This window comes from Zalophus californianus, chromosome 15 (assembly GCF_009762305.2).
Source record: "Zalophus californianus isolate mZalCal1 chromosome 15, mZalCal1.pri.v2, whole genome shotgun sequence".
Lineage (NCBI taxonomy): Eukaryota > Metazoa > Chordata > Mammalia > Carnivora > Otariidae > Zalophus > Zalophus californianus.
Window position 1 is genome coordinate 34,806,869 of NC_045609.1, and position 24,509 is coordinate 34,831,377.

The 24,509-nt window shown below is 37.1% G+C and overlaps 1 protein-coding gene across 6 annotated transcripts in view; it reads left to right on the forward strand.

The window, feature by feature from the left end:
* ADK (adenosine kinase) overlaps positions 1–24,509 on the forward strand; it is a 490,160-nt gene that overhangs the window by 31,802 nt on the left and 433,849 nt on the right. For 4 of the 6 annotated variants that reach the window (XM_027595868.2, XM_027595870.2, XM_027595865.2 and 1 more), the window contains exon 2: positions 9,743–9,817. The exons of the other annotated variants lie outside the window; for them this stretch is intronic. In XM_027595868.2, the coding sequence (XP_027451669.1) occupies positions 9,743–9,817 (75 nt within the window). The remainder of the gene's footprint in view (positions 1–9,742; positions 9,818–24,509) is intronic. 6 annotated transcript variants of the gene reach the window in all.

The following is a 24,509-nucleotide window of genomic DNA, read 5'->3' on the forward strand; positions in this document are numbered from 1 at the left end:
TTTTTTTTTTAATGCTCCCCAGATTGTTGTAAGCCCTTGGTTAATATTTAGAGTTCTGAAAAAGTTGATTTTGACTTTTTTTGAGGGGGGGATGTCTCATTGCTTTAATGGAAGAGATGGTCTTTGGAGGCTCTTATTTGTTGTAATGTCACCCTAATTGTCTTTAAAACATTTTTAATATACTCTTCCTTTCTTTTGAAATACATTAAGACTCACATAAGTTACAGAAATAGTAGAGTTCCTGTGCACTCTTCACCCAACTTTCCTTATTAATACAGGACTCTTAAGTTGACAACAGATGTTACTGGAATGTTACCAGTTTTTGCACACAGTTTTTTACTGGCCAGGTGGTGGTGGTAGTGGTGTATAGTTCCCTAAAATTTTAGGGAACATATACAGATTAGTGTAACCATTAACTCAGGGTCCTAAACTGTTCTGTCACCACAAAGAAACTGCTTTGTGTTATCCCTCTATGTTCACCCCCTCCCCTCAAGGCCTGGCAACTACTAATCAGTTCTTCAGCAATATAATTTTGTCACTTTGTTATATAAATGGAATCATACAGTATGTAACACATAGATAAGGTTTTTATTTTCACTTGGCATGTGTCTTTGAGATACATCCAAATTATATCATAGTTCATTTCTTTTTATTATTCCCTGTTCGTCTATTGTATTGGTATACCACAGTTTGTTTACCTACTAACTTGTTGAAGGACATTTGGTCATTTCCAATTTTTTTATTATTATTACAGATAAAGCTGTTGTGAACATTTGTGTACAGGTTTTTGTGTGAACTTAAGCTTTCATTTTTCTAGGTTAAATGTCCAATAGTGTGATTCCTTTCTTATTTTTGTCTTTTACCAATTACCAAAGGAGGGGTGTTAAGATTGTATATTTGTCTAATTTGTTTCTCTCAAGTTTTTCCCCAAGTTTTTTGAAGCCATTTATTTTCTTTTCTTGATGAAATGACTTATTTATATGAAATCCTTTTTATATGGTGCCACTCCTTGTTTTAAAGTCTGAATAGCATAGGGAATATAGTTGATGGTACTGTAGAAGCATTGTATGGTGACAGATGGTAGCTACACTTGTGAGCCTAACATAATGTATAGAGTTGTTAAATCACTGTTTTGTACAGCTAAAACTAATGTAACATTGCATGTCAGCTATATTTTAGTAAAGTCTACCTTGTATGATATTAATATAGCCACTGCAATTTTCTTATAGTGTTTGCATAGAATATCTTTCTATTCAGTCTTTTATTTTCCAACTCTCTATGCCTTTATATTTAAAGTGTATCTCTAGTAAATTATGTTTAATTTGTTTTTCTAAAATATTTTAGCTATTTATTTATTTAGAGAGAGCATATTTGCGGGGGGTAGGGGAAGGGGCAGAGGAAAGGGAGAGAGAGAATCCCAAGCAGATCCTGCACTGAGCATGGAGCCTGATGCAGGGCTCCATCCCATGACCTTGAGATCACCATTGTGCCAAAATCAAGAGTTGGATGCCCAACCAACTGAGCCCCTAGGTGCCTGCCCCATTTAGTTTTTAATCCAGTGTGACAGTCTTTATCTTTTAATTGGAGTGTTTATCCATTTACATTTAATATAATTACTAATATGGTTGGGTTTTAGTATACCATCCTTTTGTTTTCCATTTATCCTTTATGTTGTTTTGTCTTTCCTGCCTTTTCTAAGTTGAGTATATTGTAGTTTTTCATTTTATATCCTCTATTGGATTTTGTTGTATTGTTTTTTTTTTTTTTTTTAAGATTTTATTTATTGAGAGAGTGAGAGAGAGTGACAGAGCATGAGTGGGGAGGGAGGGAGAGGGAGAAGCCGACTCCCCTGTTGAGTGGGGAGCCTGATGTGGGTTTTGATCCCAGGACCCTGGGATCATGACCTGAGCCAAAGGCAGATGCTTAACTGACTGAGCCACTCAGGTGCCCCTTGTTGTATTATTGTTTAGTGATTGCTCTAGGGAGCACAATGTTCCTTTTTAACTTACGACAACCTGTCTTGAATTAGTGTTCTGTCATTTCACTCTTAAAAAAGTTTATCAAAGAACTTACAGAACCTAGGGGGAGAGAATGAATAAAACTTTGGGAGGACGGACAGCAGTACTTAACACAGAATTCCAGAAGCTATCATCCATACTGTGAACACCACCCTCTGGAGTTGTGCAGGGGACAGCTTGTGCACCTTTACATGGGAACCTTTCGGTTTGAGTTGGTCAGAGAATAATACCTGAAAGAGGTGTCATATGAGAAATTTTAAAAAGATCAATGGGAATTTGCCAGGCCAAAGAAGTAGGGGAAGGACTGCAGTCAGTCTTTTTCAGAAACAGTGAAGTGTGATGATTAGCAAATAGATGATGTATGTATTAGAATGGTGAGAGATAAAGTTAGGCACCATATTTTGGTGATTTTAATATGCACATTTCTTTCCATTTTAATATTCCTGAAGTTAGCATGTATTTTATAACTGTGTTTTGCCAATCATCATGAGAAATTGGAATATATATTACAGTTCAGGGCATCTTAGATTTGATGAAATATGGTAGGTTCCAGCTAGATTCAATGTCCTATATGTTAAAAAGGCTAAGTCTTTTAGATTTTATCCTATATATAATTGGAAGCTAGGCTGAGTTTAAGTAGAAAAATACAATAGATTTGTTGAAGTAATGTAATTCGGGTGATCCTGTATAGAATTTATTGTGGCCAAATAATTAGTAATATATGAATTTAGGCCTAATTAAAAGCAATGCCAGTGGGATGTTTTGGAGGTTCCTGGTATAAGAACTGTTCAATAAAACTGAGAAAATGCAGTTACTGGTAAGATGGTGCTTGTTGGTGGAAAGAGAAATCACATATAAAGCTGAGGTTTCTGGATTTAGAGACGATGATTGGTAGAACAGTTAAGGACACTCTTTATTGGGTGCCTGTGTGGCTCAGTCATTAAGTGTCTGCCTTTGGCTCAGGTCATGATCCCGGGGTCCTGGGATCAAGCCCCGCATCCCCGCATCGGGCTCCCTGCTCAGCACTTCTCCCTCTCCCACTCCCTCTGCTTGTGTTCCCTCTCTCGGTGTGTCTCTCTCTGTCAAATAAATAAAATCTTTTTTTTTTAAAAAAAGGACACCCTTTATTAGTATTTATTCTGGCACGATAGTGCAACTAAACATTTTTGCTAGCCAGAGGGCTGATAACATTAATTTATCAAAAGTCCAGACAAATTATTCTCAGGAACTTTTACTCTGATACCTGTGTTAGTGCATAAAATTTGTTAGCTGTCAAACAAAATAATAATTATAGGACAGGTTTATGTTGCTGGGGTTCTAAATTATGAGAAATTTGAAAATAACTGACCAAAAAAACATTATTCTGTATCTTTCATCTTAGCATCCATTCCAGGAAAAAGACATTGATAATATTTGGAACAAAATAGTAATCCCAGTATGCTTACATCTAGTAGAACAAGATCATGATAAATGCTTACTTACGTAGGTTCTTTGCCATTTAAGAAGTGTAATGTATGTCTTAGTATGTACTGGCCTGGACACTAGTTTGTATGTGTTTGTATTTAAGAAACTGGCCATTTTGAAGAATTAATGTTTTTAGCAGAGTTTTAATTTGTCATGTTAGAATGAAGTCATATTTTTTTTTAAAGATTTTATTTATTTATTTGAGAGAGAGAGAATGAGAGATAGAGAGCACGAGAGGGAAGAGGGTCAGAGGGAGAAGCAGACTCCTGGCTGAGCAGGGAGCCCGATGCGGGACTCGATCCCGGGACTCCAGGATCATGACCTGAGCCGAAGGCAGTCGTTTAACCAACTGAGCCACCCAGGCGCCCAGAATGAAGTCATATTAATAATACAATGATGGAGAGTAGTTTAAAGTATTTGCTTTTGGAAGTAATTGTATAGTTTTTTAAGTAATCTCTATCCCCAACATGGGACTCAACTCACAACCCCAAGATCAAGAGTTGTGTGTTCTACCAACCAAGCCAGCCAGGTGCCCAAGAAATAATTGTATAATTTTAACTTACTGTGTGAAGACACGTCTTATGTGCTACTTTTCCATTTTGTCCCCACCTCTTAGACTAGCCATTGTTGCTGCAACAGGTTCCACACAGGCTTTGGATAATTATGGCCTAATAGCATTTCTTGTTAGGGCCCATGCGTCATACTTCTTGTAATGGGAGAGAGTAGTCACTGTATAAATTCTCTCCCTTTTGTCCTTTAGACGGAGATCTCTGAATCACATTTTAAAAAGTTTTCCTGAAAAGTTCGAGCCACAGTCACCTGTAGTGATGGGATTGAGCAATATAATTTCTCATCATGGCCAACTCAGTAACATCTTTGTAGACTTTTACTTTTTCTTGTTTCACTCCCTTATCTCTCACTTCTGCTTTTGGAAATCACTTTTCAAATAAGGGCCCTGTTTATAAGCCCTTGTCTCAGGCTCTGCTTTTGGGAGAACCTAGCCTAAGATACAATTTTATTTCTTTTGAATGTTTTCCTTTTTATTATGTTTTTAAAGTATACTTGTTTATTGTTACCTGTTTATCATAAAGTATAAAGCCAAATGGAAGAGATGCATAGGGCAGGTACAATGTGTGGGTTTTCCAACACTACCAAGCAATTAATTCTGACACTATCTACATGGAGATAGTGTTAGATGCCACAAGTTAAGGGCTCAGTCCCCCAAGACTGTCCCTTCCCACACTTCAGATTCCAGTCACAAGTCCAGTTTATTATCTGTACTTCTTTTTAGGTTTTTTTTACGATTTTATTTATTTACTTATTTTAGTGAGCTGGCATGCAGGTGGCAGGGAGGAGCAGAGGGGGAGGGGAGGGAGGGAGGACAGATCTCAAGCAGACTCCATGCTGAGTAAGGAGTCCAGTGGGGGGCTTGATCTCACGACCCTGACATCATGACCTGAGCTGAAACCAAGAGTTGGATGCTTAACCAACTGAGCCACCCAGGCTCCCCTATTATCCGTACTTCTGACCAACCAGTTATAGATCAGAGATTCCCATGACCCCCTCCTTGGGTTCAGTAATTTGCCAGGGTGGTTCACAGAACTCAGAGAAGCATTTTACTTAGTAGATTACCGTTTATTATTGTCAGATAACAAAAACAATTTGGTAACAGCTTGATGTCCTTTGTTCAAAGGAAAACTGCATGGATTCAGGGAGTACGGTGCCTTACAAGCAGTGGAGTACTCCTCCCAAGGAATTTCGGGCAAGAGTGTGTTTTATAGAGTCATAAAAGGGGAAACTTGGGAATGGTGTGATTGGCTAGGGTTGCATATCTGATCTTATTTAGAAAGATCAAGGAACAAGGAAATAAGTGTAGAGTTGGCTGGTATAAGGGGAATAGCTAACTGGATATACTACATTTCTGGTCAATTGGACCATTTACACGAGCACAAAAGTTTAGTTGCTGATGAGGCACTCTGGGCATGAAATGGCTCCATCTTGGGCCTAGAAATTTATTTTAACATTATAAAAGGATTTAACTGAGGAGCACCCAGAAGGAAGAGATGCATAAGTCAATATGTGGGAAAGGACAGGTGGTTCCATGCTCTGTGGATGAGCCACTTTCACCAAATCTCCACAGATACTCACCTGGAAGCTCTCTGAAACTCATCCTTTTGGGTTTATATGGAGGCTTCATTACAAAGGCACAGTTGATTGAATGGTTGATGATTGAACTAAATCTCCAGCCTCTATCCCCTCCCTGGAGGTGGGGGTGGGACTGAAAATTCTAATTCTCTAGTCACCTGAGATTCCCCCCCACCCATCCTTAGGTTACGGAGTTGTTTTCCAAAAGTAGCCTCATGAACATAACAAAACATCTTTATCCCAGTCTTCCAGAAATGCCAAAGTTTTAAGTAGCTCTTTGCCAGGGACCAGGATGAAAGCCAAGTGTGCATTTCTTATTCTAAACCACAATATCACAAAATGGTATAGGAGTGGGGAAATGAACTTCCATGGGCAGTGCGACTCTCCCAATAGTTGTGTTCACCAACCTAGAAACTTCTACACCATCTTAATTTATTATGTTTTTAAGATTTATGTTAAAATTTTGATTGGTATCTTCTTTTATATTTATTGAGTTATATTTGGGGAAGTAGTCTATGTGTACAGTTCAAGAATTACAAATAACTTTATAAGTTAAGACACAAAGCAGCATCTGTATGTGAATTAGTGGAATTTATTTAAATATATGAAACTACTATTACCATTTATTGGACATATACAAAGAAAATGGCAAATGTTGGTTGAACATATTTTTCAAGACCCCTGTTCCAGTAACAGAAGTAAAATCCATATAACCCTCCCCGTGGAGGGAAGGAAAAGAAATCCAAGAGATCTGCCTGAGAATAAGACTTTATCCTAAGAGGAACTTAATGGAACATGGATTTGTAATGCAAATATTAACAGTCTTGTCTATACTACGGCTTTATAATAAAAATGAATTACAAAATAAAGCAGATTCACAAAATGAAATACAATTTATATCTGTTATTAGAAAACGTATTAGAAAACGAATCTGAGATTGTAATCAACAAAATAGCTAACCTACATGTAATTGAAAAATCCAAAGAGGATATAGGTTTCAGGTGAAGCTTAATTGGTTCAACAACTTCATTGATGACCCAGTTTCTTTGTTTTTCTCTTCTGCCCTCTGTGATGTCAGATTTATCCCAAAACAGCCCACCTAGGGACCTTGAGGTACGAAAGGTGCCCAGTACCTTCTGCATTTATATCTACTCAGAAGGAAGATAGTTTTTTGTATGTGAGCATTCCTAGAAAAAAATCCTGGGGTCCATTTTGATTTCACTGGCTTAGGTTACATGCCTATCTCTGATCAATAAGTGTAGAGAAATATGTTGTACTGATTGGTTTTGGCTTTGCTGTGCCTCAAGGTTAAGCTACTTAGACTCTCACTGTCCATGAACTGGGGTGGATCAATTTTATCCAGATCTCTTGAATGAGGAAATTTGGGGTGAAAGTAGGAGGATGACAAGGAATAGATGACAAGCACACAATTCTAGTTTATTATGAGAATGGCTTCAAATGACCTTAACTGAATTGTAATATTGTTTGGCGATAACAAGGCAAAGGTTATTATTTAGTTTATTAACAAATAATAAAAGAACAAGCTACCAGTTAAATTTTTTCCCAATAATTATTATTTTTCTTTAAAGATTTTCTTTATTTATTTGAGAGAGTGAGAGAGGGAGCATGGCAGGGGCGGTGGGGGGGCAGAGGGAGAAACAGACTCTATGCTGAGCAGGGAGCCTAACGAAGGGCTGGATCCCAGGACCCTGGGATCATGACCTGAACCAAAGGCAGATGCTTAACCAACTGAGCCACCCAGGTGTCCCCCATCATTATTCTTAATAATATATAAAAAATTACTTCCAGTCTTAAATTTGAGTGATTCAGTACCAGCATTTTCTTGTTCTTTGTGTAGATGTATTCTTCTCCATTTGCATTCAGGAAAAAAAGTTTTGCTAGACAAATAAGTTTAGGAATATAAGTTTAAACAGGGTTCTGTGATTCAGTGTGCTCATCTTTTCCCTCATACTAATTTGACTATAGAAACCTTAGGCCCGGGACGCCTGGGTGGCTCAGTCGGTTAAGCATCTGCCTTTGGCTCAGATCATGATCCCAGCATCAGGCTCCTTACTCAGCGGGGAGTCTGCTGCTCCCCCTGCTTGTTCTCTCTCTCTCTCTGTCAAATAAAGAAATAAAATCTTAAAAAAAGCAACCTTAGGCCCAGAGAGGGTATACTGACTTATTAATAATATACTAAATTTTCAAATGGAGTGCAATGGACGTGTTCAAAGGATTGACTTCTGAAAAAGAAATGTCACACTTATAGTCCTTAAAACCAAGAGGGGACAAGTTGGGGTGGAGAGATTGACATGAAGGTAGCAAGATAATTTGTGGTGTTAGAAATCTACCCTATTTTGATTCTGGTGGTAGTTTGATGACTGTATATATTGAACCAAACACTAAAAAATAAAAAGGCTGAATAAAAAGAAACAGCGAGGCATCCTAGTAACACCCCATACTTTTTTTAAAAATCAAGTTATAGGAGTTTTTATTGTTTGAGTAATAATACATAAATCAGAGAAGTTTTCTAATAAAATAATCAAGTTTTACTGTATCTCCTGTTGATCCTTTATCTCCTAAGCACTTATTTTCTTTTCTATTAAATTTTTATTCTGATTACAAATACAACTTAAGTCTGAATAGATAAATGTATTTTATTTTAACTCTCCCCCATTCAGCTTTCTTTAAAAAGAAAAAAAGGGACAAATAACATTGTATATTCAGCCATAGTTGCCCAATCTGTGGTTTTATTTTATTTATTTTTTATTTTTTTAAGATTTTTATTTATTTATTTGAGAGAGAGAGGGAGAGATTCCCAGGAGCGGGGGAGGGACAGAGAGAGAGGGAGAAGCAGACTTTCTGCTGAGCAGAGAGCCTGATGCTGGGCCGTCCCAGGACCCTGGGATCATGACCTGAGCCGAAGGCAGATGCTTAACCAACTGAGCCACCCAGGTGCCCCAAATCTGTTGTTTTAATATGATACTGTAATTCAGTCTTCTAAATCACAATAGACTATAATTATAGGTTATATTCCATTCTCTTAAACTCTGGGGTACCAGTCCTATTGATACTACTGATCTCCAAATGGTGAGGATGGTAACTGGTGTGGAGGCAATTGGAAGAGATCTTCAGCAAACTGGAGATCAGTGGGAAATTACACAGAAGCAGATTTCATTGAAAAACATAGAAGAATTCCTCCTATCAAGGCTGACTGAACGATGGCCACTGGTCCATTTCTTGCTGTCAGTTGGGCTTCCATTTAAGGCATCACTTGTGGAGTTCTAGCTTTCCCTTAGTTTTGATCAATACTGTGATCATTGTGAAAACAGACTTCTTCAAAGTTTGTTAAATGTAATTAAAAATTATACCATTTTTGATACCCATTGGGCAGGTCTCACCACTTCAAGTTTGTTCAAGGATAGGGCTCTTGGCTGGACTCCTATAGGACTTTCTGCAACCTCCCCAATAACTTTTGTTAGTTCAGTATCTTACTAGCTAGAAAAGAGTTAATTAATTGTCATGTTTGTTGAGTATAGAACTTTGTTATGATAGACCTTTAAATAAAACATTGAAATTAATTAGCTTCAGTGATTAGCTGTTGAATATTATGAAAAAGATCACAGGATCTGGTTTCCTCTATTTCATCCAATTTAAAAGTCACCATCCTTTTTATTTTTTATTTATTTTTTAAAGATTTTTATTTATTTGACAGAGAGAGAGAGAGAGAGAGAGACAACGAGAGAGGGAACACAAGCAGGGGGAGTGGGAGAGGGAGAAGCAGGCTTCCCGCTGAGCAGGGAGCCCAATGCGGGGATGCAGGACTCGATCCCAGGACCCCGGGATCATGACCTGAGCTGAAGGCAGATGCTTAACGACTGAGCCACCCAGGTGCCCCACTCATCATCCTTTCTAAATGGCTTGTGCTACTCTAAAATGTTACCTGAAATGCAAAAGGCAAATCAAAGGTTTAATAAACTAGTATGTTATGTTTGTTTTCAAGGTAAAATGAAGACGTTTATTTTTATATTTGTATGCATTTTATACATCAACTTACTTTCAGAAGTATTTCTAATTTATAGTTGCATTTTTGTGTGTTTTTTTTTTTTTTTTAGTGAAAATATTCTCTTTGGAATGGGAAATCCTCTTCTTGACATCACTGCTGTAGTGGATAAGGATTTCCTTGATAAGTAAGTATTAAATTCTTCATATGTACTATGTGAAACTTATTTTTTTTTTAAGATTTTATTTATTTGACAGAGAGAGCACAGGCAGGGGGTGAGTGGCAGGCAGAGGGAGAGGGAGAAGCAGGCTCCCCGCTGAGCAGGGAGCCCAATGTGGGGCTTGATCCCAGGATCCTGGGATCATGACCTGAGCTGAAGGCAGATGCTTAACCGACTGAGCCATCCACACGCCCCACTGTGAACCTTATATCTAAAGAAAAACTAGTGAAAACTTTGTACTTCAGCACCTTCAGTTGAAGGAAAACTCAGGAAATTTAAACTCATTAATAGCAAGTTGCACTATCATTATTTGTTGAGTAACTGACCACAATTTTCCCTGGGAAAACTTTAGGTACATTTGTTCAATCCTGTTGCTTGTTTCACTTGAAATTTAGTTTTTATTCTGTGCAAGGAAGAAGTATATATGATTTACCTAATGATTTAATTCCCAAATTTTTAGATTGCTGTCAGTGAACTACATATGTCATGATACTATAACAAATGGGAGAAAAAATAGGATTAGAGAGGACAAGAAGAATATGCAGGACATAATTCAGAGGCCAGGAATCTATATTATTTCTCCCTTAATAGTAACTTTGAATGTTTTTAACTTAGCTGAGAAATTAGTTTGTGTTTATTTTTCTGGTTGTCTGATACCATTTGGTACAAGGAAGAAATTGAGTAGTAAAAAAAGGATTAATAATGAGAAAGCAAGTTCTGTGCCCAAGGGCAGCCATTTAAACAAAAAATGAAGTAAAGTTCACTTAAAATTTATAATTTTAACAATTTTAAAGTGTATAATTCAGTGACTGCCAGTACATTTGCAATGTTGTACAGCCATCACCTCTATCTAATTCCGGGACATTTTCATCACCCCAGAAAGAAAACTGTACCCAATAAGCAATCATTTCACCATCCCTGTCTGCCCTTCCCCATCTCTGCCCTGTGCCCTGGTCTCCTGGGAGCTACCATTCTACTTTCTGTTTTTGTGGATTTACTTATTCTGGACATTTTATTTCATATAAATGGAAACATACAGTATGTGACCTTTTGTGTCTGTCTTATTTCACTTAGCATGATGTTATGATGTTTTTCAAGGTGCATCCAAGTTGTAGCATGTATCAGTACCTTATTCCTTTTATGGCAGAATGATATTCCATTGTGTGTGTGTGTGTGTGTATATATATATATATACACACACACACACACATACACATACTTTATCCTTTCATTGACTGATGGACATTTAGGTTGTTTCCTCTTCTGGCTATTGTGAATCAAGCTTCTATGAACATTTGTGTACGAGTTTTATGTGGACGTATGTTTTTATTTCTCTAAGATATATACATTGGAGTGGAATTGACGAGTATGGTAGTTCTTTGTTTAACTTTTTGAGGAACTACCTAACTTTTCTACACTGGTTGCACCCTTTTGCATTCCTACCAGTGTTAAATGTGAATTCCATTTTCTTGCCAAAACTTGTTCTTTTCTTTATTTATTCATTTATATTTAAAGATTATATTTTGGGGGGCTGCCTGACTGGCTTGGTCAGTGGAGCCTGCGACTCTTGAGCTCAGGGTTGTAGGTTTGAGCCCCATGTTGGCTGTAGAGAGTATTTAAAAAATAAAATCATTTTTGATAGTTTCCTTTGATGCACAAAAGTTTATCTATTTTTTCTTTTGTTGCTTGTGGTTTTGCTGTCATATCTGAGAATTCATTCTAAATCCAAGGTCACAAAGATTCATTTTCTTCTAAGAGTTTATAGTTTTAGCACTTAAACTTAGGTGTTTGATCTGTTTTAATTTTTGTATGAGACGCATGTTAAAGGTTCAATTGATTTTTTTGCATGGAAATCTGGTTGTCCCAGCATCATTTCTTGAAGAGACTATTTTTTTTCCCATTGAATGCTCTTGGTACTCTTTTTTTTTTTAAAGACTTTATTTATTTGACAGAGAGAGAGAGACAGTGAGAGAGGGAACACAAGCAAGGGGAGTGGGAGAGGGAGAAGCAGGCTTCCCACTGAGCAGGGAGCCCGATGCGGGGCTCAGTCCCAGGACCTTGGGATCATGACCTGAGCCGAAGGCAAATGCTTAACAACTGAGCCACTCAGGTGCCCCTGCTCTTGGTGCTCTTGATGAAAATCAATTGCACATAGACTTGTGGGTTAATTTCTGGATCCCCAATTCTATTCGATTGATCTGTATGTCTGTCCTTTAGCCAGTACCACATTGTTTTGATTATTGTAGCATTGTAGGAAGTTTTGAAGTAGTTAGGTTAGGGAAAAGCCTACTAATAAGTAACATAACACTTAATGGTGAAAGACTGAATGATTTCCCCTAAGATTAGGAACAATTCAAGGATGTTCACTCTATGCAGTGGTCCTAAAGATTCTAATTGGGGCAATCAGGCAAGTAGAAATAAAAGACATGTAGAATATTTAATGAAATCTACAAAAAACTACTACTAAGTTCAGGAACTATTGTAAAGCTAATAATTTTCAGTAATCGATTTTACAGTAAAATTTTATAATCAAATTTATAGTAACCAAAATGGTGATACCACTGTAAACATATTATTGGCATAGAATAAAAGATCTGGAAAAAGACCCGCATGCAAATGGACAACTGATTTTTGACAAAGGTGCAAGGCAGTTCAGTAGAGAAAGGATTGTCTCTTGAAGACCTGGTGCTGGAACAATTGAATATCCACATGCAAAAAACCCCAACTTGGATCCATATTTTACACTGTATATAAAATTAACTGATAAAACTAAATGTCAAACCTGAAACTATAAAACTTCTGGTTGATAACACAGGAGAAAATCTTTCTGACTATGGTTTAAGCCATGATTTCTTATATATAACACCAGGAGCATGTTCTCTAAAAGAAAAAATTGATGATTTGGACTTCATCTAAATGAAAAATTTCTGCTACTGGAAAGGCACTGTTAAGGGAATGAAAGGACAAACCACAGGCTGGGAGAAAATCTTTGCAAAGCATATGTCTCACAAAGGACCACTGATCAGAATATATAAAGAACTCTCAAAACTCAGAAAGAAAAGAAACAACCAAATTAAAAAATGTGCAAGAGATATGTCATATGTGGGTGACAAGTAAGCACATGAAAAGATACTCAACCTCTTTTTGTATTAGGGAAATGCAAAATAAAGCCGTGGTGAGATACTACTACACATTTGTTAGAATGGCTAAAATTTTATAATTGAGCATACCAGATGTTGACCAGGATGTGGAGAAACTGGAACCTTCTACTCAGGAGAATGTAAAAAGCTGCAATGAGTTCGATGGTCTTAAAAAGTTAAGTGTACATCAACTATTTGATCCAGCCGTTCTGTTCTTAAGTATTTATCCAACAGAAGTGACAGCATATGTCCATATAGAAACCTATTCACTAATGTTCATGGTAACTTTGTTTTTAATAGCTAAAATTTGGACATTACCTAAATATCAGCAGGTGAATCATTAAGCTGATTGTTCACCCATACAGTGGAGTACTAGTCAGAAATGAAAAAAGAATGGATTATTGACTGGGTGAAACTCAGAATAGTTGTGTTGTGTTCATTGAAAGAAGCCAGACAAAAAAGAATACTGTATGATTCCATTTATATGAGATGATAGAAAATGCAGTTTAATCTGTAGTGATAGAGAAAGCAGATCATTTGTTTCATATGCATGGGGACGGTGTGTTGGAACATGGGAAGGAGAGATTATAAGGGGTATATTCACTATCTTGATTATGTGATCATTTCATGAGTATAAATATCTATCAAAACTTACTAAAATATATATGGTGTATTATGTCAGTTATACCTCAGAGCTTTATAAACAAAACAGTAATATAAAAATAAAATCAATTGAATGTGAATTCATGAGCCTGAAGTTAGAGCTCCTTCATTTGCTTAGTGTGAGATGTTTTGTTCAAGCAGTCAACTTATTAATAGTCACTATTTAAAAAAATGGCATATAAAAATACAAAGAGAAAGTAAGAAATTTGAAATTTTATGGTGTGTGTAACCAGTGTTACTATTTTGATGAACATGCCTCCAAACATCTCTTAGGCATATACAACCTAGAGGTATGTGTTTGTGTTTATGAGTTAATACTATGTATAGTCTTAGGTAATTTGCTTTTTTCTTACTCTACACTATATTTTGGATATTTGTTTTTATTTTTATTTATTTATTTTAGAGTTTTCATTTTGTTTTTAATTTCTCTCTACTCCCAGGACGGGGCTCGAACTCAAAATCCTGAGATCAAGAATTGCATGCTCCACCAACTTAGCCAGCCAGGCGCCCCTGGATATTTGTTTTTAAAAGTTCATGCAAATGTGAGCAGATTATGATCTGGCAGCTGTGTGCTAATACTACAGGGAGCTCAAGTAGCTTCTTTGTTTCATTAGCAGCTGATCCTGAATGGCCAGCTGAAGCTTAATATTTTTATTTTGGGAGGGTTTTTATTTATTTTTATTATTTTTTTTAGATAAATCTCTTTTTTAAAATATTTTATTTATTTATTTGACAGAGACAGCGAGAGAGGGAACACAAGCAGGGGAAGTGGGAGAGGGAGAAGCAGGCTTCCTGCTGAGCAGGGAGCCTGATGCGGGACTTGATCCCAGGACCTTGGGATCATGATCTGAGCCAAAGGCAGACGCTTAACGACTGAGCCACCCAGGTGCCCCGGGAGGGTTTTTATTTTTAACCTTGATTTTTGAATTAGTACTTGGAGATAAAAAGTAAGTTTTTGGACCCTAATCATAAATGTAGAGACTTCCCTGTTCTTACATCCCTGATCATTTTTTTCCAAAATATACTTTGAAAGTGTTGCTTATTATTTCAGTAGACTATGTTTAATTTACATTTCAGACCATGTTTAGTTAAGTATTTTTTACATTCGAATTGTGTAAATACAAATTTTCTAGGGATAGGTACGAAGCAAATGAAATATATATTTATTAGTATTTTATACAATGAAAATGAGTTAACCATCAATTTTTTGGGGGTAAGTTTTCTGATTCTGATTTTTAAGAAAACTTTCTGGCGTTTTCAATAAGAAAAAATACTTATCAGTGTACAACTAGTGCTAGTTAAAAAGTAAACTAGTACTGAAGGTTTTTAAGGAATAATGTTAGTCCTTTGCTACATCTTCCACTGCTCCCCTTGCTTTTTCCCTATCCTCCGTAAGTGCTATTTTTCCAAAAGAAGTCATTTTTAATTCTGCTAGTTGTTTTTTTCTTGGTATCTGGTTGTTTCTAAATAATACAGTAATATTGCTATGTGCGATTTTGATAAGGATGGTTGATTGGAGAGGCAAATGATAAATGTTCCTTTAATATAGGGAAAGGGTACAAGATCATGATTACATTAGGATGCTTTCCAGAACACAGCATTCTGCTGGAGGGGCACACTTGATCTTCAGGTTCCTGCAGGAAGAGAGAACCTAAACATGTTCATGTTCCTGACGATAGTGGAGAGGATTTCCTCGGGCCGTCTGAGAACTTTGCTTTTGCCATTCTTACCAGGATTTTTATAATCTCTTGATGTTTAATTGTTGAAGAGCCTCTGATAACGTACCTCCTTGCTGGCCAGGTTCTAGTAATTGGTAAAAACTTATGTACATTTCTGAATGTTTACTGTGACAGTAGGTGAATTGAAGGTTAATTTTTCATGCAAACTATCTGTCTAGCAGTCCCAAGCTTAGGGACTGTTTGAGGTCCATATTACTAGGTATTTCTTGGGTCTGTCAGTTTTTATTTACTTATTAAAATTTTTAAAAATTTTTATTTATTTTTTTAAAACTCTACCCCCAAGGTGGGTCTCTAGCTCACGACCCTGAGATCAAGGGTCACATGTTCTACCTACTGTTTTAGCCAGCTAGAAGCCCCTTGGGTTTGTCAGTCTTAGATATTGTGTATTGACTCCCTATTGTGATAGTTTGTGAAAGCTTTAGCTTTCTTTCACCTACCACCATTTCCTTGTCATCTTAGCCATATTATGAAATTATGTTAAAACAAATCAGTAATCATTGTGAACAAAATTGTGGACTGTGATTACTTATAAAACTTTTTGTTTTTCTTCCAGTAACTTATTGTATCTTGTATTCATTTGCACCATTTTCTGTACACTTACTTGGTCTATTAAATCTGTCACGTGCCTATTAACCTCTTCCCTCCCCCTCTGACTCCTTATTCCTCAAAATCAGTAAGTCTGTCAACCTCTTTTTCTCTGATGGACCTCCCTTTTAGAGTTTTCCATTTTTGTGCCCCAAACTGAACTGGTTGTGGTGTTAAGACTTTTTTTTTTTTTAAACAGGAGTTTTCCTTGAACTTCGCTGAGTCTGCTTGTTTTAGATCTCTTGTTTCCTATACCTCATATCGTCTTAATTGGTTTCCTCTGTGTGTGCGTGTGTGTGCGTGTGTGTGTGTGTGTGTGTGTGTGTGTGTGTGTGTAGCATAGCCTCAGTAGCTTCCTCAGAGAAAGAGTGCATGAGTAAACATATAGTACATTTTTTTTAATCCTTGCATATGTGTGATGATCTTTAAAAGTTTTTTTCCTTGGGCGCCTGGGTGGCTCAGTCGTTAAGCATCTGCCTTCAGCTCAGGTCATGATCCCAGGGTCCTGGGATCCTGGGATTGAGCCCCGCATCAGGCTCCCTGCTCAGTGGGAAGCCTGCTTCTCCCTTTCCCACTACCCCTGCTTGTGTTCCTGCTCTCACTATCTCTCTCTGTCAAATAAATAAATAAAATCTTTAAAAAAAATTTTTTTCCTTCACACCTCATTGATTGGTTAGATAGGGTTTTCTCTGCGATTTTGGAAGGCATGTACCATTGTCTGCCAGTGCATCAAATGTGTCTCCTTCCTTTGTAGATCACCAGTCTTTTTCTCTGTGGAAGCTTTTAGTATTGTTGTTTTTTTGTTTTGTTTCTTTTCTTGCTGTTAGCAAATTATTATTATGTAACATTTTATTCTTGTGTTATGGATATAGTTTTTTTTCCTGTCTAAGCATATTAATTAGAAATGGTTTTGTTTTTTGAAGGTTTATCTTCTGTTTCCTGCTTTATCTCAGTTTTTTTGTGGATTGCTCTTTTCTGAGTGTTTATTGTAGTCTTTCTCCTTCACGATGGAGACTTTCCTCCAATATTAGGTGATCTTTGGCCATCTATTCATATTTAAGGGTAAACCGTTAAAAAGTTCATTCCATTTATTTGTGTAGGAATAAGAAAAAATATGAAAGGATATGTTGTAAACAGTAACAGTTATGGGAGGGTAGATTGGCTAGGGTAGGTACTTTTATTTCAACATTCTGTACAGTTTAAGATTTTTATAACAATTCTGATTTGTTTTTTATAATTTTTTAAAAAAGCATTTGGGGCGCCTTGGGTGGCTCAGTTGGCTAAGTGTCTGGCTTCAGCTCAGGTCATGATCTCAGGGTCCTGGAATCAGCCGGCTCTCCGTTCAGTGCTGAGTCTGCTTGTCCTTCTGCCCTTCCCCCTGCTTGTACTCTCTCTCTCTCAAATAAATAAATCTTAAAAAAAATAGCTTTAATAAAGTTATTTATTGTTGTGTAATATGTTACCCCCAAAGTTGACTGCTTAAAGTAACATTTAGAGTCTCTCTCAGTTTGTGAGGGTCAGGAATTTGAGAGTGTGGTGTAACTGGGTGGTTCTTCCTTAATGTCTTTGATCAAGTTCCAGTCTCTTGGCCAGGGTGGCAGTCATTTCAAGGCTCAACTGTGGCTGGAGGACTTGCTTCCCAGCTGACTCATTATTGGCTGGCCTTAGTTTCTTAAGAGCTTTTGAACTGAGGGCCTCAGTTCCTCATCTGATGGACTAATACATGATTTGAGAGAGAGAGAATCATTTTCCCTAGATGGAAACTAATCTCTTTTATAACCTAATCTTAGAAGTGACATGCTGTCACTTTTGCCATATGCTATTGGTCATACAGAAATTATACCAAACCTGGTATAATGGGGGAGGGCACTACACATGGATATGAAAAACAAGAGGCAGGGATCCTTGGTAGGAGAGAGGAGGGCAGAGGACACCCTGTGATAGGCAGCCTCCAGGATGGCTCCCAGTGATTCCCCCTTCTCCTGGTATTCCCTTGAGTGGTCCCCTCCCACACTGTACCAGGCTGAACTACGTAAGGAATGGCATACAGCAGAAGTGTGATGATATGCTACTTGACAGATAGGTCAGACTGTGGTTTCCATCTTGGGTGTTCTCTGACTTGTTTGTGCACACACTTTTTCTTTCTTTTGGATAACTCATTCTGGGGGAAGCTAGCTGCCATGTCTTGACAATCACGCACACTATGGAGAGAGCCACGTGGCTGGAGATGAGAGGTCTCTGGTCTACAGCCAGTAGGGAATGGAGACCTGCCAGCAGCTATGTACGCGAGATTAGAAGTGGATTCTCCATCCTCTTTTGAGCCCTAAGATGACTTGTAGCTCTAGCTGACAGCTTGAGTGTACCCTCATGAGAGACCTGGAGCCAGAATCAGTTAGCTAAGCCGCTCCGGGATTCCTGACCCTTCAAAACTGTGTGGGATGATGAGAAGTGTTTTAATCTGCCAAGTTTTTTTTTTTTTTTAAGTTTTATTTATTTATTTGAGAGAGTGAGAGCGAGCATAAGCAGGGATGACAGGCACAGGGAGAGAGAGAAGCAGGCTTCCGCTGAGCAGGGAGCCTGACATGGGACTTGATCCCAGGACCCTGAGATCACGACCTGAGCCAAAGGCAAGATGCTTAACCTACCGAGCCTCCAGGAGCCACTCAGGAACCCCCTTTTTAAATTTTTTTTAAAAAAAGATTTTACTTTTATTCATTTATTTGAGAGAGAGCGTGCTTGAGCAGGTGTTGGGGGGCAGGTAGGGCAGGGCTGAGGGAGAGAATCTCAAGCAGACTCTGTGCAGAGCCCAGAATGGGGCTTACTCCTATAACCCTGAGATCATGACCTGAGTCAAGATCAAGAGTTGGATGCTTAACCGACTGATCTACCCGGGTGCCCCTAATTTGCCAAGTTTTGGGTGAATTTGTTACATAGCCAAAGAACACTAATAAATAAAGCAAAAAAAAATTTTTTTTTCAAACACACACACACACACACACACACACACAGCCCATACCCCACATTCAAAACCTTATTGAAAGGTTGGTATGCATAGGTTAGGCTTGTTGACTAATGAGAATTTATTGTGGCTTGATTATACTTGATTTATACTAAAAGCCTATTTTTAGGGGGTGACCCCTAAATTAATGTCTGGAAGGCTATTCTCTGAGTCTGTTCAGTTTCTTCACAGAAAAGTCTTCCAAGCCTGGCTGCTTTATTCTTAGAGTTGGACAGGGTAAAAGGGCTAAAGGTACCAGAATTAAGCAGATGGTTTGATCTGTCTCTCCCTATCTTTCCTGTTTTGCCTGTTGTCTCTTAGTTAAGAGATGCTTCTGTTTGGTTTCTTCAGAGAAGAAATCTCTTAATTTATTTTAGGAATTGTAAGTTGTTTTGGTGAGATGGTAGTCTGTTTCTCTAGTTTTAGCTCCATGTCTTATCCATTTCCTCTGAGACTTAGGGCTTCTCCTGGTAGATAGACAAGGTTTGCCTTTCATATATATATAGCTTCTATCAGTTGCAATTGAGATTTTAATTTTTTCTGCTCAGCTAAGTTCCTCGTTCGCTTTCATTTTTCTTTTCTTTTCTTTTTTTAAAAGATTTTATTTTTTAAGTAATCTCTATACCCAGTGTAGGGCTCAAACTCACAACCCTAAGGTCAAGAGTCGCACGCTCTACTGACTGAGGCAGCCAGGCCCCCCTGCTCTCCTTTTTCTAAAGATTTGTAGAACCCTCGTGGCTATTAGTGCTTATATTACTATTCTTTTAGATCCTGTAGATCTTTACCTTTTTTTTTTGTACCTTTATTGTTATTTTAACAGAGTTTTGGAAGTCAGAATAGATAGTCTTTCTGCCATATTTAAGTGGAAGTCCAAGGGGTGTATGTGTGTTTGTGTGTGTGTGTGTGTAATATTTCACAATTATTATATGTACGGTAGCAGGAAATATATAACTACAGATTCATAGAATTTTTGAGATGGATTGGAATTTGGAGAAAACTTAATCTCTTTACTCATTTTACAACCAAGGAACAGGCTCAGAGAAGTTCCCTGTTTTGCCCATGATTATAGTTAGCAGTATAAGCCTAAGATAGAATCCATATCTCTTGACCCTTATTCATTTCCTTTTCCACCATGTCACACTAACTACCTTTACTTCTTAACTAGATTAAATTAATTTTAATTATAATTTGTTTTAATTGATAATTAAAACATTATATGAATTAATAACTACATGCCACGTTTTGGGAATTTTAAGTGAGTAGGCGTGGTTTCTACCTTGTAGAGCAATCACTGGATAAATAAATGATTATTTAAATAAATGATTATTTACTTTTCAAATTGTTTTTTGTTGTTGTTGTTGATTGCTGGCTTTATTCCCTAAGTTTTTAATAATGTATATAATTTATGTGATCTTATAATTTTTCAAGCAAGCAGTGTATAGAATAAAAGATAGCTTTTTTCCTTTAATTTACAGTTTCCTTTGATTTCTTGGCTCTCCCTTATTGTCTTCTGCTTCCTGCTTCCTAATTTCTTATCGAAAGGAAGCTCAGGTTTTTTTTTTTTTTTTTAATTTATTTTTGAGAGAGAGAGTGTGGGCATGAGCGGGCGGAGGGGGCAGAGGGAAATCTCTGTGCTCAGCACCCAGCCTGATACAGGCCTGGATGCCACGACCCAGAGATCTCAACCTGAGCCGAAATCAAGATTTGGCCACTTAACTGACTGCACCACCCAGGAGCCCCCATACTAGGTTTATAATTAAATATCCATAGTATAAGCCTTGCATGCAGGGTTTAGAAACATTGTTGGGGAGAGACACAATTAGGGAAAATATCTTAGTAAATCTGTTATATAGACAGTAAACTCTTGGTGTAAAGGAACTACACTGTATTTTTGGTACATGATAGCATAGTGCTGGGTACATGTTAGGTACTTGGGAAATAGCATCTGCCTGAAAAAAAATTTTTATGGAAAGTCCTTTTTAAAGTGGGATTTTAGGAGTGTCTGGGTAGCTTGGTTGGTTAAGTGGCCAACTCTTGATTTTGGCTCAGGTCATGATCTCAGTGTCATGAGATTGAGCCCCACCTCAGGCTCCATGCTCAGCCAGGAGTCTGCTTGAGATTCTTCCTCTTCTTTCTTCTGCCCCAACCCCTGTGTATGCCCCCCCCTTTTCTCTCTCTCAAATCTTTAAAAAGCAATGAAGTGGGATTTTAAGTGTTCATTATTTAAAGTTAATGAGGAAATTGATACTTTCTTTTTTTGCCTTTAGATATATTTTGCATATAATGTGTTTGTCCAGAGCAGTTTTTTAAAGAATCAGAACCATCATATGCTAATGATCTTTGCATGTTGGACTGAGCACCACAAAGAGTTGAATCTAAAGAAGGGCCATGGATAGGGCGCCTGAGTGGCTCAGGGTTAAGGGTTAAGCATCTGCCTTCGGCTCAGGTCATGATCCCAGAGTCCTGGGATCGAGCCCCATGTCGGGCTCCTTGCTCAGTGGGGAGCCTGCTTCTCCCTCTCCCTCTGCCTGCAGCTCTCTCTCTCTGTCAAATAAATAAATAAAATCTTAAAAAAAAAAAAAGGACCATGGACGATCCATCTGAAAAGCATTTAAGAGTATAGAGAAAAATAAGAATATAATAAATTTTAAGAATTATTATCTGATAAAAATAACATTTATTCAGCATGTAGTAGGTGTATATGGTATCAGTTTAGTCCTCTTGACAACTTTATGAGGTAGGTATCGCTAAAAGAATAATTTAGATCTTAAGAAATTTGTTCATGTCCAAAAAACACGTAAGTCATTGTACAGAGATTTGAAATACAGGTTTGTTTTAATTGTAAAATTTGTATTCATTATTTTCTGCTACCTTACTATGGAAGTATTAATTTGGAAGTGAAAAATTCAATTATATATCCAGATTTTTTTGGTGTAAATTATGGTAGATATGTAAAGGTTTATAAATAAACTCAGTGAAATTGTGTTTTCCTTCAGTAGTGTATAGGTGAGAAAAATATGTGTAATTAGCTCTAAAAATTGTTAATATATTTTTTCTAAGAGCGAGAGCATGAGAGAGAGAGAGCACAAATAGGGGCGAGGGGTAGAGGGAGAAGCAGACTCCCCACTGAGCACAGAGCCCAATGCGGGACTCGATCCCAGGACCCTGGGATCATGACCTGAGCCAAGGCAGACGCTTAACCGACCGAGCCACCCAGGTGCCCTAATGTTTAGTTTTATTTAGTGCATTAGAGTAGATTATAAGTCCTGTGTGAGAGATTGAAACACTCAACAATTCTCTTCTTGACTTAGTTTCAAAAACAATGCACTTCTTGTGTTGAGAGTTGACATGTTGCCTACAATTGACTTGTTTCCAGAATAGAACAAGCGTTGCCATCATTCTGAAATAACAATTAGATAATTATTTGTACTTAAAAATTAAACTTCTTCTAGAATATCCTATTGTTTATTTAAAGTTTATAAAGCCAGTTTTTTCCCCTGGAATAAAAAAAAACGTAGGATCTTTATCTAATTGAAAGAAAAGCAGAATTAAGTTAGTCAGTTTTGATGTGTCCAATTTGCCAAAATATAATAACTGAAAATAAGTAGGAAACGAGGTAGGAAGTAGGTTATTGAAAATAATATTTTCTAGCATATTGAAGGGACACACTGGGTGTGAGGGAGGATAAAATGTGGAATATAGAAATACTTCCAGATGAGTGTTGACCTAATTATGGAGAGTAAAGGAAGAAGTATATTTAAAGGGAAGCAAAGGAATACATGACAGGTTTGGATTTTTCCTGACACTAGATAAATGCCACGGAAGTAAAGAGGTATGGAGAGAATTAATGACATGGTAATTGGGAAGTAAAAATCATCACTAGAAATGAAAATAGTTTTAAGAAGGGAGGTTAGAGTGGTTGAGGAAATATGTTTTTCTTACCAATCTAAATCTTTAATAATGCAGTCGTACAGACCTTAGGTAGGTCTTGATTAATGTAAGCATGAATGAAAGACAGTATGTAATATTCACTCCAAAAATACTCAAGGTTGTAATAGTTGGTTGTAAATTTCAGTGCTGATTATTCAATACCAGAAATTTACAACTGGATTATTTGTATAAATCAAGATGAATTATTTCAGTAAATAAATGTATATTAGGTTTGAAGTAAAACAATATTTGGAGTGTCAAGTGATACTCCATATGTAAGGTTAAAAGCTGTAATTGTTTTGCTTTAAAACTAATTATGAGGGCGCCTGGGTGGCTCAGATGGATAAGTGTCTGCCTTCGGCTTGGGTCATGATCCCGGGGTCCTGGGATCGAGTCCCGCATCGGGCTCCCTCCTCGGCGGGAAGCCTGCTTCTCCCTCTGCCTCTCTCTCTCTCTCTCTCTGTCTCTCATGAAAAAAAAAAAAAAATCTTTAAAAAAACAAAAAAAACTAATTATGAAATGCTCTGACACTTTTGTAGTTATTTCTTTATAAAGCTATTTTGAAATATTTTCTTGTAGAAGTTTTAATATTGATTTGTATATTTAGGTCTTCAATTGACTTGAATTGATTTTTTGCTTATGATGTAAATTAGGGATCCAGTTATATATATATTTTTTTCCTCTTAAGGGAAATCAACTGTTATATCACTGTATTGTGGATAGTCCATTCTTTACCCACTGATCTGCAATGCCAATTTTTATTTATCTATTTTATTTATCCCAATTCTTTTTCAGCTTGTCTGTTTGTCCTTGAACTAATGCAGTTCTGTCTTTATTTCGTTACTACAGCTTTATAATAAATCTTGATGTTTGGTAGGGCAAGTCCCTACACTTTGTTCTTTTTTTTTTTAATAGATTTTATTTATTTATTTGAGAGAGAGAGACACAGTGAGAGAGGGAACATAAGCAGGGGGAGTGGGAGAGGGAGAAGCAGGCTTCCTGCTGAGCAGGGAGCCTGATGCGGGGCTCGATCCCAGGACACTGGGATCATGACCTGAGCCGAAGGCAGATGCTTAATGACTGAGCCACCCAGCCGCCCCTATCAATTATTTTTTAAAATAAAAACATAAGAAAAAAATTTAACAATACAAAGAGCATAGTTCTATTTGTTTTAGTGTAAATCTGGTTTAATTCTTTTTCTTCAGCCTTCTGTGATTGAGTTATAATCCTCATTTAGTTTACTAATGAGAATTTAAAATATTATTTTCATAAACCTTGTAACTTTTTGCTATTATTTTCACTCTAACCCTGTGGTTTACCCTTTAATCTGTTTCTTTGTAAGCCTCTTAAATTTCAGCCATAGTCTGAAACAGTGCTGTGGTGATTAACACTTTTGGCCTCCCTTTTGAATATATTTTGATATGTTTACTTTTTAATTGCTAGGGCTAATTAAACATGTTTTTTAAAACTTGACACACCCACACTTGTCTATCTGATTGAATCTGCTAATTCTATAAAACTTTGCATGCTACTATTAGGATTCTTTGGACCATGTGGTAATATTTATAGATGTCTTGAAATTTGGCTTGTTTAATTCTCAGAGG